The sequence below is a fragment of the Delphinus delphis genome, chromosome 19 (assembly GCF_949987515.2).
Source record: "Delphinus delphis chromosome 19, mDelDel1.2, whole genome shotgun sequence".
Classification (NCBI taxonomy): Eukaryota; Metazoa; Chordata; class Mammalia; order Artiodactyla; family Delphinidae; genus Delphinus; species Delphinus delphis.
The window spans coordinates 47,730,920-47,748,456 of NC_082701.1; the positions used below are offsets into that span (position 1 = coordinate 47,730,920).

Sequence of the window (17,537 nt, forward strand, 5' to 3'; positions counted from 1 at the left end):
CTTTGTTAACAAACAAGCACATGAAATAGTGCTTGGCACAGAGCATATGCCCACTAAATATCTGAAGTAATTAAATGAACTGCATGGACTAGGAGCTCCAGTATAGGGCACCCTGACCTTGTTCCTGACTTTAGTGTGAATGTCTCTATATTTCCCCATTAAGCTTGATGTTGGCTTTTAGGCTGACTCAAATGTACTATTATCCCATGTTAAATAAGTATGTGCCTATTCTTATTATAGTGAGCATTTTTATCTGAAATGGTTTTTTAGTTTTAGCAAATGCACCATTTTTATAATAACAGTAAAATTATTTTTCAAAAATTCTTTCCACATTAAAAGGATTTAAATATTTTAATTCAACAAGTGAAATACAGAAGAACAGTAGCCATAAAACCATGGAGATGGTAATTTAAACAAGAACAGAAAAATGCTTAATTTATACGATTTAAACTTCATCACTACTTAAATTTCACTCATTACTTTAGTATAATATCTCATTTCAGCATCTACAATTTTAACAAATGCTTGGAAAGTTTTTTGTTCAGAAACAGATGCTGGTCTGACAGAAACACATTTAAAAATATTCTTTTTCTGGTCATAGTTTCCAACACACCTATGAACTCGGCCTCTAATCAGTCTTGGAAGTTCACGATCCTGTTTTTAAAAAAATAAATATCAATAAAGTTATTTATTACTTCATTTGAATTTCAGTTTTTTAAACTAATAATATGATCAACTAAATATGAATCACTCCAAAATGCTGTAATTCCCTTACCTCATTTAGGGCCCCACTGCGACAAGACCATAATAGCTAGTCGTAAATGGGTGCCCTGACACAGAAGACCTTCACTTGAGTAGGGCTTCTTACAAGCTAGTGAGCTGCTGCTTCTTAAAAGACTGAATAATTCCCAATATAATGGCACATGAATATTCACTTCTATTAGACTTCCAGAGTTCTACTTTCAGTAGATGACAGACTAGGTAGTTCAGACCAACTTTCCCACTGAAAACAACTAGAACACCTGGATAGAATATTTATTTAAAAATATCCTCATAGACACCAGAGAGATAAAAGGCAGTGAGGAGTTACAGAGACCCCATCTGGGAGAGGATAGGAGTCCAGAATGGGGCCTGATATTTGGAGATGCTTCACCCCCTGAGGTATCTGCTAATTACAGTCAAGGCAATTTGAGAGTCTAAGAGACTTAGCAGAGCTTCTGACAGCTCATAGGGCTAGAGAAAAAATGGACTCCAGGGTCCCCCAAAGAAAAGAGATTCTGGTAACCACCCCGCCCCCACCCCCGGCTTAGGGTTGGGAGACTCAAAAGGGTTGTGCCCTAATGGGACTAGTAAGCCAGAAAAAGACCAGCCAGCTCCAAATCCTCTCAGTCATGAATAAAATTATTCTGAGATTTCTTTCGCTAAACAGTCATAAAAAGCACTAACTATAAAGGAAAATGTTGATAATTGCTAAAGGACCATATTAAAGTGAAGATTTTCTTTTCCTCAGAAGCCACTCCTAAGCCTGAAAAAGCAAACCACAGAGTATGAGAAGATATTTGCAATGTACATAATAGAGAAAGAACTTGTACTCAGAATAGTTTTTTCAAAAACTCCTATAAATCAATAAGGAAAAAAAATAATTCAACAGAAAAAAATTAGAAGAGGCCTGAACAGATTTTTCAAAAGATATCTAAATGGCCAGTAAACATCAAAAGTGCTGAACCTCATTAGTCACCAGGGAATTGGAGAGAAATGAGATAGCACTAAACTTACCCACTAGAATGGCTAAAATAAAAAACAATGACTACTAAATGTTGATAAGAATGCAGAGAAACTACAACTCTCCTATGCTGATTGTGAGTACGTAAACTGTTACAACCCTTTGGAAAATTCTTTGGCAATAACTACTGTATTAGAACATACAAATGCACTACAATTCAGGAATTTTACTTCTAGGTATATACCCAACAGAAAGGCATGCATGTGCACAACAAGAGACATATATAAGAATGTTCACAGAGTATTATTCATAATAAAAAAAAAAACCCAAGAAACAACCAAGATGCCCACCAACAGTAGAACAGAAAACTAAATTGTGATATATTCATACAAAAGAATATTGTACAAGAAATATAAATAAATGAACTTTAGCTACATGCAACAACACAGATGAATCTTACGTTGTGTTGAATGAAAGAAACCAGACATAAAACAAGACGTACCACATGATACTATTTATATAAAATTCAAAAACAGGCAGAATTAATTTATGATATTAAAAGTCACAGTAGTGGTTACTTGTAGGCAGAAAACAAGAGGGAGTGAATGGGAAGAGGCACAAGGATGCTAGGGTGATAGCAATGTTCTATTTCTTAACCTTGGTAATGTTCACTTTCTGATACCTTCATAGAATTGTACAGTTATGATTTGTGCATTTTTCTGTATATGTTATATTTTAATAAAAGTTTTTTTAAAACTTATCAGACTAAAGAAAAATAATAAGCTTTCAAGATATTATAAAAATTAATAACATGACAGCTACTATTTCTTGATCATCTGCTATGTGTCAGATGCTATAGATTCATATATTTTATTATCTAATCTCCAAAACAACCTTTCAAAGTAGGAATTAGTCTCCCCAATTTACAGATTAAAAAACTGATGCTCAAGAAGTTTAAGGAGCTCACTCAAGGTCATACAGCTAATAAATGGTGGAGTACAAATTGGAATCCAAGTGTGATTTCAGAATTAAGCCCAATTTCAGAATTAATGCCAAACTATTTTACAAAGTATGTAAGTCTTATAAAGTTTCCAGCCTCCTTTGTTACCAAGCTCTTCCCTACGTCCCAGCCCGCTCTCTCTGCATTCCCCCAAGTTCATAACCACTACCCTTACCCCCATCACTTACTAACTCTACACTCCGGTAATTGTAAACTACTTGCAGTTTCCTGAACAATCCAGGCTCTATCTGAGCTTCATGTCTTTACATGTGCTGCTCCCTCACCTTAGACTGTGTTCCTCCAACCTCTTCCCCCACCTCCCAACACTTTGGCTTAATTCATTAGACCTTAAATATCTAAGACAAGACTACATTCTTCAAAAATCTTCCCCTGATCTGACCCATCCTCCCTATCTACTTCTATAGCACCCTGCACACACCACTTGTCATACCATTTATCATACCACAGTGTAACATTTATGTTTCCGTCTTTCTACCTGAGATTATAAACTCTTTGAGAGAAAGAGCCATTTACCACTTTTATTCCACTTTGTATCCCCTGCATCTACCACAGCGCCTGGCATATAGCAGCCCTCCATTTTAGTTGAACAAATAAATAATTTTAAAATCATAATTAAAACCAAACAAAATGTTGAAAGTACCACTAAATCATTAACAGAATTTCTACTACAGTTGAATTATAGCCTGCATTTGTATGTTTTTGTTGGCATAGGCTTTGCAAAGAATACTTAAACAGATACTCACTATTTCATAAAATACACAAGGCAGAGTATTTTTCCCATCTCTCAGAAGAAAAGTCTTTGAACAATATGGGCCAGGTGTAACAGCTGAATCGAGAACAGCTAAGCAACATTGAAATAGAGGGGGAAAAAATCAGTGTTGGTAAAATGCAAATAAAGTTTAACAAAGAGAAGTTGATATTTAAATAGCTATTCCCACACCAACCTCTCATGGTTTTGTTTATACATTGATAAGAAAACATCTTAAGAGGGAAAGATATTTCTGAAACTTTTATTCTAAGGAAAGCAAAATTTCTGGCCCTCTCCAACCTAGGATCAGGTTATATGACAAAGTTTATACAACTGACAATAGCTGGCCATCTGAAGCTTTTTTCTTTGAATGTGTTTGATGGAGTGGTTAAATCCTCAGACCAGTCTACTACATTATAGTAAACAAAATACACAAGTATAACAAATAAACATCATGGTTGAATGAAAAAAAAAGCATTGAATTAGAATCAGAAGTCATGCAATTGAGTCTCAGTTCTTCAACTTACTAAATCGAACAACTGTTTAACCTCTTTCAAATCTGTTTCATCTATAAAATTCAAATGATAATTCATGTTTATCTCAAGAAATTACTATCAAATGAGACCATTATTCATTCCTTTAATAACCATCTATTAGGTACTGATAGTGAACATTTGTTACTTTGAGGTCAGCCTCCATTTCCCCTAATAATACCCAGATTTTCCTTTAGGAAATCTCTCCTATGCCATTCTTAGCCATATGATTTGGATGGGATTTGTCCCCACCCCTAGACCCAGGAGTAACCTGAGACTGATGTAAGCCAGTCAATGTACCCCCTTCCTCAGCTACAGAGCTCAGGGTTGCAGTGATGGGCCTGTTGCCCAGACAGAAATGATGATATGCAAGGGGTCATTTGCTAGTTTCCGGGAAAGAGCAACCAGAAGAAACTATCAAAGAATGTGACTGTGGTATAAGGAAGAATGTGTGGTATAGAGAATTTTGATAATCTTCTTAATGTCATAAGGGAAGAGTCAGAAGCTGCTGGAGAGACCATAATTGGAGCCTCAGGATGAAGCCAACACTAACAGGATAGAAAGATGGCTAAATCTCAAAAACATAATGCTGGATGAAAATGTAAACTCTGTATTTTAAAACACATAAAACAGTAAATAAATATATATAAATTTATGAAATCAGATGTATAGAGTAAAATTATAAAAGCATGGAAAGGAAAGATACCATAGTGATTATCTCTAGAGAAGAAGAAAAATGGATAGCGGTTTTCAAAGATAGCTATAACAATAGGTAGGTGGATATTTATTCTCTGTATTTTTCTGTATGTTTAAAATATTTCATAATTTAAATTAAATATTTTATTTAGCCTATGGAAATAAATATGTTTTGAATCTCTACTTCTTGTTTATCTCTTCAGTCTAAGTAAAATTAAATTCCAGAAACATTTTACAAAACTCTCCTCCCTTTTAAATACTAATTTAGAAAACAGGCTAATTGTAGGGTGTTTACTCATATCAGTAAAGGATTCTTCACAAATGTTCTTTCAGAATATTTGATTTATAATTTAACTTATATACGAAATTACTACTGGATTTAGTGTAATATAGTAGAAAGAACACTCTGTTGAGAATAAGAAGACTTGGAGTCTAGATCCATTTCTGCTGCTAACTAGCATTATGATTTTTAGTCAAGTCTATTTTAATTATTTGCCCCACTTCCTCACCTACCTCAAGGGTTGGGTTAGATTACGTTTAAGAATCTTTCCATTTTTGACATTATGAATTAGAATTCTTCTACCATGAATAATCAAATACATCTTATGTCACACAAATCTATGACAGATACAGGAACTGAAGAAAATCCTAATAAACCGTAATCTCCTTTTATAAAATGTTATTTTTCTTTAAGATCCCCTACGTATTCCTATTAACATTCAAAATTATTGTCCAAATGGTATTACTGAAGTATTTTTGAAGTAGTATACCTACCTAATATTTCAAAAAGAAGTACAGTTTTCTGTGCATGTGCACACCAGTACTTCATGCTTTCAATAACTGCAGATATAATTCTTAAAGAATTCTCTTTCTCCTTAAGCTTTAACTGATACAATGATGCTTCCTTCTGAAAAAATGAAAACATGGCATTAGAAAAACCTGTCATTTTTTTCATCATACTCATTCACTTTTCTATGTAAAGATTCTAGGTTCTTATAATAGGCAAATGTGTAAAATATGTTAAAAGACTATGTAAAATATGTAAAAGGAACTATTGACAATTTTAGTACAGTTACTCCCCTAAATTAAAGGCATCATTAGTACTTTATAAAGGAGGAGAAACTAGAATGCACTTGGAGAAAATTAATCAAGAAGAGGATTATTTTTTTTCTTTTTAGCTCTGTTTTATATGGGCATTTATTCACTCATTCATTTGTCGATTCTTTGAATATTTTTAAAGCATCATGTGCCAATCCTGTGATAAACACAGGTGAGTAAAACACAATTCCTTTCCCTGACGTGCTCACACTCTGAGAGGGAACCCAGACACATTGATTGATTCATTCATTCCAAAAGTATTTATTGGCACCTACTATGTGCCAAACATAGCTAATGAGGAAACAGTACTGAACAAAACAGACAATCTATCTACCTTCAGAGACTATACAGTCTAATAGGGGATTCAGAAAATAAATACAGAATGTCAGGAATTGCTATATCCTATGCATTAAAAAAATAAACAGGGTAAAAGGATAAAAAGAGACAGGGATTATTATTTTAAATAGGTTGTTGAGTGAGGACTGAGTGAACAGCAAGTGTAAAAACCTTGAGATGGGAATGTGTTTGGCATTTTTAAAGATCAACTAAAAGGGTGGAATGGCCAAGATGGCAGAGTAGGAAGACCCTCAGCCCACCTCCTCCCATGGGCACACCGAAATTACAACTATTTACAGAGCAATTATTGATGAGAAAAACCAGAAGACTAGCAGATAAGAAATTCTACAACTGAAGATATAAAGAAAGAACCACAAGACTGGTAGGAGGGAAGATACAAGGTATAGTCAAGACCCATACCCCCAGGGTGGGCAACCCACAAATGGGAGGTTAATTGCAATCACAGAGCACCAGGACCTGGCCTCGCCCACCAGCCTGTTGGATCGGTACTGGCATGCCTCAGGCCAAGAAAGTAGGCAGGCCTACAAGAAAGAAAGAGGAAGGAAGGCAGGGAGGGAGGGAGGAAAAGAAAGCCTGATGACATAAGGTCATACAAAAATAAAAGTTGAACTAATTAAAATTTTAAAAGATCAACTAAGAATACAGTGTGCTAAGATACTAATTTTTGGGGAGGGGGCACCTTCCTTCATGAGGGCAGTGGCATATCCAAGAACACTTGATGGAACATTTTTTTCCAACTACAATTACCTTCCCTCCTCTTCCCATACCTAACGAAGATATGAATGCTTCCTGTTGAGGATTACTGCCATAATGAGCCACTGTTACTAAGGTGACTATCATATCATTCTTGTGTACAAGGAAACAAGGTTGAGAACCACTGTGGAACATGCAATATTAGATTTCCAGAAAAAAAAATTTACCCTAGATGGCTTATTGAATAAACATAGGGTACTTAAGCACTCAAAGACTAACAACAATAAGAAACTTCTACCACTCCTAGGCTGAAAGGACAAGAGGAGGAAATAAAATTACCAAGCCTGTGAAATCTGGACTTACGGAGGGGCTACATCATGCAGGGACACAGCTACCACCTGAGACACAACACTTAAGCCGGGGGGGGGGGGGGGGGGGGGGTGGGGGGGGTGGGGCGGGGGGGATGGGAAAACCCAACCTCTCTCTCTACCCTTTGTTGTCCTGCCTGGGACTTCCACTCCCACTGGCTGACTCCTAACAGAAGCCAGCTAATGGATCCCAGAATGATGCACTATGTAGGACCATTCAGCCTTCCAGAACACAGACAAGGGCAGAGGATAAAGAATCTATTAGACCAGGTGGCGAGCAAGGGAAGATAGCAAACAGCCAGAACATATATGAAAGACATTTACAAAGAATGACTAGAATGAGAGGTGGAGAGAGGAAATAAGGCTGAGGCACAGGTATGGGGAAGAATATAAACCGAAGCAGAGTCATATTAGAGTGCGTTTAGAGAACTGTGAAGAGTCTGAAATGGCTGGAGCGTTGAAGAATTAGTGAAATATGGAATACGAAGCTGTAAAAGTAAATAAGACCAGATTACAGAGCAGAAGTCAGCAAACTACGGCCTGCAGGCCAAATCTAATCTGCTGTGTTTTTTGGGTAAATTTTCATTGGAACTCAGCCACACCAATTAATTTATGAATTATCTATGGCTGCTTTTAAGGTACAACAGCAGAGTTGAGTGGTATAGTTGAATACTTGCAAGAGAGACAATATGGCCCATAAAGCCAAAAATATTTACTATCTAACCCTTTACAGAAAAAGTTTGCTGACCCCTATTAAAAAAAAAAAGAGTGACATATGAAGAACTTGAAGAATTGCTGCAAGCAATGGATAAACTATCATCATCTCAATAATTAGCAAACAGTGAAATTCAGAACCTGGTAGGAAATTCTAAAGCAACTCTGAAAAGCAGTAGCCATTCACAACCTCTAAGAAAATGTTTTGGACACTAACATATACCTACTCCAACAGAACTGGGTATTTGTGCTAATCAAGTAATGTATACCAGGGGAGTGATTTCAAATGCTCTTATCTCTGTAATTTTCTAAATACTTATCTCATTTTTTTAATGTAAATACAAAAATGTAAATAATATTTAAAAGTTTACCTTGAGGGTGTTTTCTTCTGGAAAACCATCCAACATTTTTTTCTTAAATTGATTTTGTTGAAAATTGGGCTTAAATGCCTGTAATGAACTGTTTTTGTCTAGACTTCTCATTGTGGAGCCAGATATTTTTGACGAATGTGTTTGTGTGAGTACTTCACTTTCTCCTTGGTGAGATAAGTTAGTAGATTCAGATACTCTTAATTGTTTCCATTGTTGAGCTCCCAAATTCACTGGACATGAATTTATTCCATTATTTGTCATTAGATTTGTTCTTTTGCACTGAGGCTTAAAATCAGTTCTATCCCAAGTTTTTAAAGTGGTATTTTTGTTGCCGTCTCTGTAGCAGAAATAGTTTTGTTTTTTAAATTAGTATTAATTTTGTTTCTATATACTTTTTCTTAAGTGAAAGAAAATTATTAATGAAAATTTGCATTTACATGGTAATTTGTGGTTTATCAACTACTTTGTAATTACTGAACAGTTAGAAATTCCAAATACATCATCACAACAACCCTACAATATATTATACCTCTCTTGGTGAGGAAACTGAGTCTTGAGGAGGAAGTAACTTGCCCAAAGTCATATAGCAAGTTACTGACAATCCAAAACCCAGAGAATCCTAGTCTCCCAACTCAAAGTCCAGTGCCATAGAGTATATTTCTAAATTATACAAGCCTTTATATGACAGTGGTTATGAACCCTCAGGGGCCACGGCAGTGAAAGCACCAAGTCCTAATCACCAGACCACCAGGGAACTCCCTGCTTCCTTTTTTATACATTTATTTTTAAATTTTCTACAAAGTAAAATTTTCAAAAGTTAAACTATTGCTCGTCAGTGATTTTAAATCACAAGGAAAATAGATATAGACAGGGTAGACAGCTGTTTGATTAGAAATTTTGTACTTTTACTGTGTAGCTTAAAAACTCTACTTATGAATATGTTTCAGCATTTTACTAGCTACATTAACCTAAGTGAGCTGTACCAGTTCATCAGAACATGATGTTAATGAGGCCAAAATCAAAAGTATAATTTCTGAGCAGGCTAGTTAAGAGTTCCACAGGGAAAAACTAGTCTAAGTCACAAATGCTTATTCCTGAATAATTTTCCTAAAAATACCACAAGTACCACAAGCGGGCAAACAATGCAACCCATACCTTGTTAGGGAAAATAATCCAAGAAAACGTTTAGGTTCCCTAGACCAGATTATATGGGACCTGAGGCTTATATAATTTAGGGAGCTTTCGTAAGTAAATTAGGTACAAAATTCAGTATGAAAATAATGAGAAAAGAAATCACCACAAATAATTTAAAATTATTTTAAGTTGATAAATACCACAAACATCACAATATCCAGGAAAAACTTATTATCATTAAGTAACTGCCTAATACACCTCTATAAAATTTTTTCCTACATTAATCACCTCTTCATATGGCAACAATTTATATTCAACAGAGAGAATAGAAACATAATTTTCTCCTTCCTCATGGCTGTGGAAATTACTTTTATTTTCATAGTTTAGGGAAGTTTCTTTTAGCTTTACAACTCCTTATCGGTAACAATGCATCTGCAACTTTCTCCAATGTTTTCGTTCAGGAGGTGCTCCTAGCCTGGGGAAATGCCTTGATATTTCTGTTTAAAAATTAATTAATTGATTAATGGCTATCTCTGGATCAGTGTGACTATGAATAACTTTCTTCCATTTACTTTTTTTTCTAGAATGATTATATTATTTTTATAATAACAGTAGGCTATTATAGAAAAAAAATACTTTATCTTCCCTTAAAAGCAATTTATTGAGCTTTCCTGGTGGTGCAGTGGTTAAGAATCCACCTGCCAATGCAGGGGACACAGATTCAAGCCCTGGTCTGGGAAGATCCCACACACCGTGGAGCAACTAAGCCCATACGCCACAACTACTGAGCCTGCGCTCTAGAGCCCGTGAGCCACAACTACTGAGTCCACACATCACAACTACTGAAGTCCTCGTGCCTAGAGCCCGTGCTCCGCAACAAGAGAAGCCACTGCAATGAAAAGCCCGCGCACTGCAACCAAGAGTAGCCCCTGCTCCGCGCAACTAGACAAAGCCCACGCACAGCAACAAAGACCCAATGCAGCCAAAAATAAATAAATAAATTTATAAAAACCAATTTATTGATCTATCTAAACTTATTTGCCAGGTTGTGCCCAATTTCCAGTTTCTAAAGTCTTCACCTCTCCTCAACTGAGATTTCTTAACCATCAAGTGCAATCCCAATTTCTCTAAGACCAATTATTTAATTATAGGAGCTTTAGTATGAAAGCTTGAAGATGTTAAATCAGTTCACCTTGCTTATTGTCTAGTATACTAATTCTGGTAAATTAAACCTATCTTGACAACTTGTCTAATAGCTTAATACCTATAAGAATAGTAGTCTACATTGCTCTTGCAAATTCCATGTTTCAAGAGATTCTAGACAAGGGTTATCAGGTAAAATACAGGATGCCCAGTTAAATTTGAATTTCAAATAAATAACAAATAAAATTTTAGTATAATTATGTCCCAAATATTACATGTGACATATACTAAAAAATTATTTGTCCGTTATCTGAAATTCAAATTTTACTGGGCATCCTATATTTTTATTTGCTAAATCTTGCAATGTTAGCCTAGATTCTAAACCTAAGCATAGAACCAGTTAAAAGATCTTCAGCAGATTACTAACTGCCTACTTGGGTTTTCAAATGTCTTCTGCTCCTGGATTTTCTGTTGTTATATTCCAACTGTCTGACAGATCATTTATTATTTTAAATTGGAATATCCAATACTGGCTGCCTATCCATATTACAATCCGTTACCTAATTCTCTAATGTCTATCAGAATGCATTTTCTCCTAGCACTTGCAGCTGGAACTATGCCTCCGAGGACCATCTCAAACCACTGAATAGGCCTAGTTTGAAGCAGTGGTACTGAAGAAAGAACTGACTGGTCCTGAGGAAACTAGCATGAGTAATAAAAACAATACTAAATTTTAAAAAATAAAAATACTGTTTTGTTGTATTAACCACTTTATTAAAAGTTTCCCCCTTTTTAAAAAATATGGTATCTTCATCTACTAAAAGTGAAGGTTAGGGCTTCCCTGGTGGCGCAGTGGTTGAGAGTCCGCCTGCCAATGCAGGGGACGTGGGTTTGTGCCCCGTTCCGGGAAGATCCCACATGCCGCGGAGCAGCTGGGCCCATGAGCCATGGCCGCTGAGCCTGCGCGTCCGGAGCCTGTGCTCCGCAACGGGAGAGGCCACAACAGTGAGAAGCCCGCTTACCGCAAGAAAAAAAAAAAAAAAAGTGAAGGTTATGTTAACTTCACAGGGTTGTTGTAAGGATCATTAAAATAACATAACAAAGCACTAACCAATGACTGATATATGATCTGGGGTTGGGGCTGTTTTCCAATACTTTGTTTCCAAAATTATTTCTTTCAGTAGTTTGCCACTTACCCAAAAATACTGAAGTCCAACCTAAAAATAATAATCCATGTCCTTTATCTATTCATTTTTTTTCGTATTATTTAGACATTAAACTTAAGATATTTCTGGCAATGACCCAAAAGTACCCTCACCATCTTTTTTTTTTTTTTTTTAATAAATTTATTTATTTTTGGCTGCATTGGGTCTTCGTTGCTGTGCTCAGGCTTTCTCTAGTTGTGGTGAGCGGGGGCTACTCTTCGTTGCGGTGTGCGGGCCTCTCATTTTCGTGGCTTCTCTTGTTGCGGAGCACAGGCTCTGGGCGTGAGGGCTTCAGTAGTTGTGGCTCGCGGGCTCCTGAGCGCAGGCTCAGTAGTTGTGGCGCACGGGCTTAGTTGCTCCGCGGCATGTGGGATCCTCCCGGGCCAGGGCTCGAACCCGCATCTCCTGCATTGACAGGCGGACTCTTAACCACTGCGCCACCATGGAAGCCCTACCCTCACCATCTTAACATATGCTTATGATTTCATTCTCTGTCTTTCTTTCTTATTCCATCCTATTTACCTTGGAGCTGATTATCTTACTGGGGTAAGGCTCAGCATTCTATTTGGTTCTCAATACCTAAATATATCCGACATTCTTTTTTCATTTTTTTTTTAACATCTTTATTGGAGTATAATTGCTTTACAATGGTGTGTTAGTTTCTGCTTTATAACAAAGTGAATCAGCTATACATATACATATATCCCCCCCATATCTCCTCCCTCTGTATCTCCCTCCCACCCTCCCTATCCCACCCCTCTAGGTGGTCACAAAGCACCGAACTGATATCCATGTGCTATGCGCCTGCTTCCTACTAGCTATCTATTTTACAGTTGGTAGTACACTTAGATACAGTTATTCTTGACTCTTTAACTATTGTCAATTAGATCATTAATAATCCACAGCAAAATCATAAATTCATGGTGATAAATATTTACAAAAATTTCATTATAACATGAAGTATTCTTTGGAAATATAATCACTGCCAAATTTACCTATTTTTAAAGTTATATATGGCATGTTCTCTTCTTTTATAAAACACAGCTAATATCACTATAGTTAGTTATTAAGTATATAAATTTCCTAAATATAATTCTGTTTAAGAAAGGAAGAATAGATAGAGGAGGAGGGAAGGGACTATAGGAGGAGATGGGAAGGAGAAGAATGAATAGAATAAGAAAAATCGTAAGTAGACTCACCTCCAACCACTCTTGCTTCTTTCAGCATTTAATTGAATAGATTTAGACACAGAATCTTGACTTCTCAGGGGATGAGAAACTGAATGTGGTATTTGCCTTTCAAGGAAATATGTCTTATTAACTATTAATAATTTGTTCCCCGATTGAGAAATATAAAAATATAACATATATATAGAAGAATAACATCAGTCTGTAACAGACACATACATTCATTGGTATATATTTTTCCACATACCCTGTGTTCACTGTTTTCGTTAAAGGAGGCAGCTCTGGATTCATAGCTTCCCAGGCCCAATCTCAAAAGATACAAGTAATATAGGTAAGAGTAAGATAGGGAGCATTTTTTGAAATAATTCTTTCATATTTATTTAATATATGGGGGGAGGCAGTTGAAAGTTTGAAGGAGAAAAGGACTTGAATATATGGACATGTTCTTCAATAGTACTTTGTTGTGGAATTTGTCATAGGCTGCCTTATTAATTTTTTAGATGTCTTTCTTTCCCACTGTATTCTAAGCAAGGTAATAGTTTAACCTGTATCTCTTCCACAGTCAATCCTAGTATAGCACCTTGTATTTTGTAACATAAATTCAGTGTAATCCATGTTTCTTAATCCCAACCCACAGCAAGAAATACATCGAAACCCGGAATATATACAGGCATGGTGTGCATGTGTATGCGCGCACGTGTGTGTCTGAGGGAGAATATAACAATTTTACTATCAATTCTTATTCTTACTATATGATATACTGACACTTTCTATTCTATTCTTTTCTATTTTATTCTCTTCTATTTATCTTTTAAAAGGTTGGTTATTTCCTAACCTACTAATGGATCAAGAAAAAAAATTTGAAGAACACTGATCTAGTCCTATCTCTTGCCCAATATAAGAATCTTGTTATATCTCTGACAGATAGTAATCCTGGTCAGAGTTTGAAAAGTTCAGTACTTAGGAGAATGCACACTTCCCTATGGAACAACTCAAATTGTGATTTTTCAAGATCATCTATCATTCATGCTACTTATAAAAATATTTTAAATAGTAGAGAACTTTTTAAATGACAGAAGATGTCCACTTACGCATATCCATGTGAATTTTTAATTTTTTATCCATAAAAATGAGAATAATATGAAATTCATACTTCCAATTCCTCAAATGTGGAAGAAAACAAAATAACTATAGATGTAAAAGTAGATTAAGGTCTATGGTTGCACGAGGATTTTTAAATTCTAGTTGCATAAAATCCTATTAAACATTTTTAAGTGTGCCCCCCAAAAATGTAAACGTATATAACCAGCATGTACCAAGTATATTTCAGACTGTCTGCCTGTCCATGCCTTCTTCCACAGAGAAGTAAAAAGTAAGCAAACATTAAGACCTTTCAGCACAAACCACCACAGCTAATTGTTTCAGATATGAGAGGCTAACCATAAAGATAAATTAGGATTTCAGTGACCTCATTTAATATGAGCTGAAGCAGAGGCTCTCTGTCTCTAGATTTTGAATCAAGAGAAACAGAGGGCAGCCAATGATGGACCCTGAGAACTAGAACTAAAAGGTTATGTTAACACCAAGCAAAAGCAATTTAGTTCACACGCCAGTCGAAGCTATAAGGAAGCCAATGGGATGAAAGAGTGAAAAGCCAATAAATGAAAAATGGCAAAAATTATGTAAGAAGAGAAAAAAGACTAGGGGCAAGCACTAGAAATTCCTGGGCTTCTACCCTTCCTAAGGTCTACTTTCTTCCATTTTTCCCGTGTTCCCATTCATACTTATCCTTGAGTTTCTCCATTCTTTATCACCAACTATCACCAAATTTTTATAACTCAAGGAACTTGAGTTTCTCCATTCTTTATCACCAAATGTTTAAGTCACAATATCTATACGTGTTTTGAAAGAGAAAAAAAAACCTTTACAAGATAGGTTACTACTTCATTAGAACAAAGGCTCCAGATTTAAGATACTCCATTTAAATGCTAAGACACTCTTGTAGACAAGGAAACTCAAACTACTATACTGGAATGTTCAGAAAGAACCAAGTAATCCTTATAATTGGATAGTGGAAAGAAGAAAAAAATAAACTTTCTATTTCCATTATAATATAATAGAAATGGTAATTTTCTATAATCCTATTTCTTATTTTCTGAAAATTTTCACCTTATTTTCTTACCTGTTGGTAGAGGAGGGAAATCATAACTGTCAGAAGCAGTACTGATACCTGGATCATTTTTAAGTGGATTGGATGTTAATGGCTGTCTATTCCTCTTTTTCTGATTGAACAGTGGTACAGGCAAACAGCCTAAATTGAATATACCGATAAATAAGTACATAATAGGCAAATAGTCAGATCTAGTTATAGACTAATTACTAGTATATAATAATTCACGATTTGAATTTGTCTGCTTCTATACATTAATTTTATATTTATTACAGATATATTTCTATAGATTTGGAATTTTTTTACACTCTTTTTAAGATCCCGAATAGCCTTATTTGTCTCTCTAAAAACTCCTTTCTTGTTCTATGTTGACACTGCCTTAATTCCTCTTGTTTGGCAGTAATTCCCATCTCCTCCCTCATCCCCCTACCCTTTCCAAATCCACTTTTTGTTTTCCTTACTTCCCTCCTGTGCTTGCTTATCACCATATCAACTGGAGGGGACACTTCAAGTACAATAGAGGTAAGGGAGAACCAAAATTTGACCCATTTTGCTTTCCAAAACTCTAACCACTCTCTGACTATGGTAGCATACCCTTTAAGGCCATGGTTCTCAAACTCTACTTTGACTAAGATTTATCTGTGGTTATGCTTAACATGCCAGTTTTTAGACCCCACCCTCATAGATTTTATTTCAATCGACTTGCTTTGGAAACCAAAACTCTGCAATTTCAACAAGAACTCCAGGTGTCTGTAATGCATATTTTCTGTGGATCATTTTGAGAATGCCTTAGAGTGATAGTAATAAATCCAAATGAGAATAAATACTACTCCAAACCCTCCAGTTGAGGGACCTGGGATCTCAAGTCAGGTCAAAAGTCAGAACACTAAAACTAGAAGGGATCTCAGAGGAAAAAGAAAAAGCTTACACATTGCCACAGTGAAAGAACCTATAGGGCCCACACTTCCTAACTCTTAGTTCAGATATCTTGCCACTATACCATCCTCTAGTTGGTCCATCAACACTTACACTTACATGAGCATATAGATTCTGGTAACTGTCTGATGAACGGCTGGGAAAATGATGTGGGCTCAGACTGTCTGAATTTGAATTACAACTTCAAAGCATGTTTCAATTAAAATTTAAAGTACAAACTACGGCTGTTTCCTTAAACTCATTGTGCCAATATGGCATATAGTGAGAGGCAGAATAATATAGTGATTAAAAGAATGGAGTCTAGGTTCAAATCCTGGCTCTTCCACTTCATAAATTACTTATTTAACCTCTTTGTGCCTTTGTTTCTCATCTAGAAAACAGGGATGACAATAATAACTCTCTCAGAGTAAATAAATTAACATAAAATTAAATGCCCACAATACAGTACACCCCCCATAAATAATAGCTATTATTATCTTCATTGTGCATTATCATCATTCCTTTGGTTCTCTTCATTCTTGCCCTCTGTCCTTATACTAACAAATTGGGAAAGCAGAAATGGCAGGGGAAGCTATTAGGGAAACAGAAGCACTTCTGAAAATATTTTAAATAGTCACAAATAAAAATTAAAATATTATTAATTTCATTATTTTCAGCTTACAAAGCACAAAACAACTCAAGCACATGGGATTTGTAGAAAGAATACAAGAGTAAATCCAGGAAAGTCTGATTTTACTTCCACCTAAGCCACTAAGTGTTTCGTCTTGAGTAAGTTATTTTACTTCCTTCGACCTAAAAAGTAAAGAGGCTAGACTATATGTTCATTCTTTTCAAAAGTTCCTTCCAAGATGTTGCATCTATATACTATATAAGGTTTACATAGTATATACAAACTATAGAAATTTTAAAAATAAAAGTCAGTCAATACCTGCTGTATTTCGAGTTGAATTTTCATTTATGTTTCTCTTCATTTCCTTCGATATCAAAGTCTATAATTTTTTCTTTAGCGCTCCAACTTTACAACATGAAGTTGTTCGACTAAACCTTCAAAGAAAGAAATTTATACCTTGTATTGTATCAACATCAAAATCAAGTTCTCAGCCTAGTAATTACTGAAATTATGGTTTAAACCTATGGTTTCAAACCCGATAATGTAAACTCTCTGCCAGACTCTTTTGCTTTCTGAGTAAGAATTTACAGCATAGCCCATTTTTCCAAATCTGTTTGAAATAAGACTAGTGTGGCTATAATCTTGCTTCCTAAACATCTGTGGATTTTCACAGAGTCTACATAATTTATTTCAGAATCAAGGACCCACAGTGAGAATAATTCTGAACCAGATCTACAAAGAGGGAGAGGGACTCCAACATTGGCAAACATACTTACAAGGCCAGGGAGGAAACATGCACAATTGAACTAGCCATGTGAGAACGTATTCTG

At 35.7% G+C, this 17,537-nt stretch overlaps 1 protein-coding gene across 1 annotated transcript; it reads right to left on the reverse strand.

Moving 5' to 3' along the window:
• Positions 1-462: 462 nt before the first annotated feature.
• Positions 463-17,068, reverse strand: SPATA22 (spermatogenesis associated 22). Its single transcript, XM_059996889.1, has 8 exons — positions 17,026-17,068; positions 15,174-15,302; positions 13,239-13,299; positions 13,005-13,099; positions 8,323-8,666; positions 5,496-5,625; positions 3,488-3,585; positions 463-654 (listed from the first exon to the last, which is right to left on the reverse strand). Exons 1-8 carry the CDS (start codon positions 17,066-17,068, stop codon positions 463-465), a joined length of 1,092 nt encoding a protein of 363 aa, XP_059852872.1.
• Between the last annotated feature and the right edge of the window lie 469 nt (positions 17,069-17,537).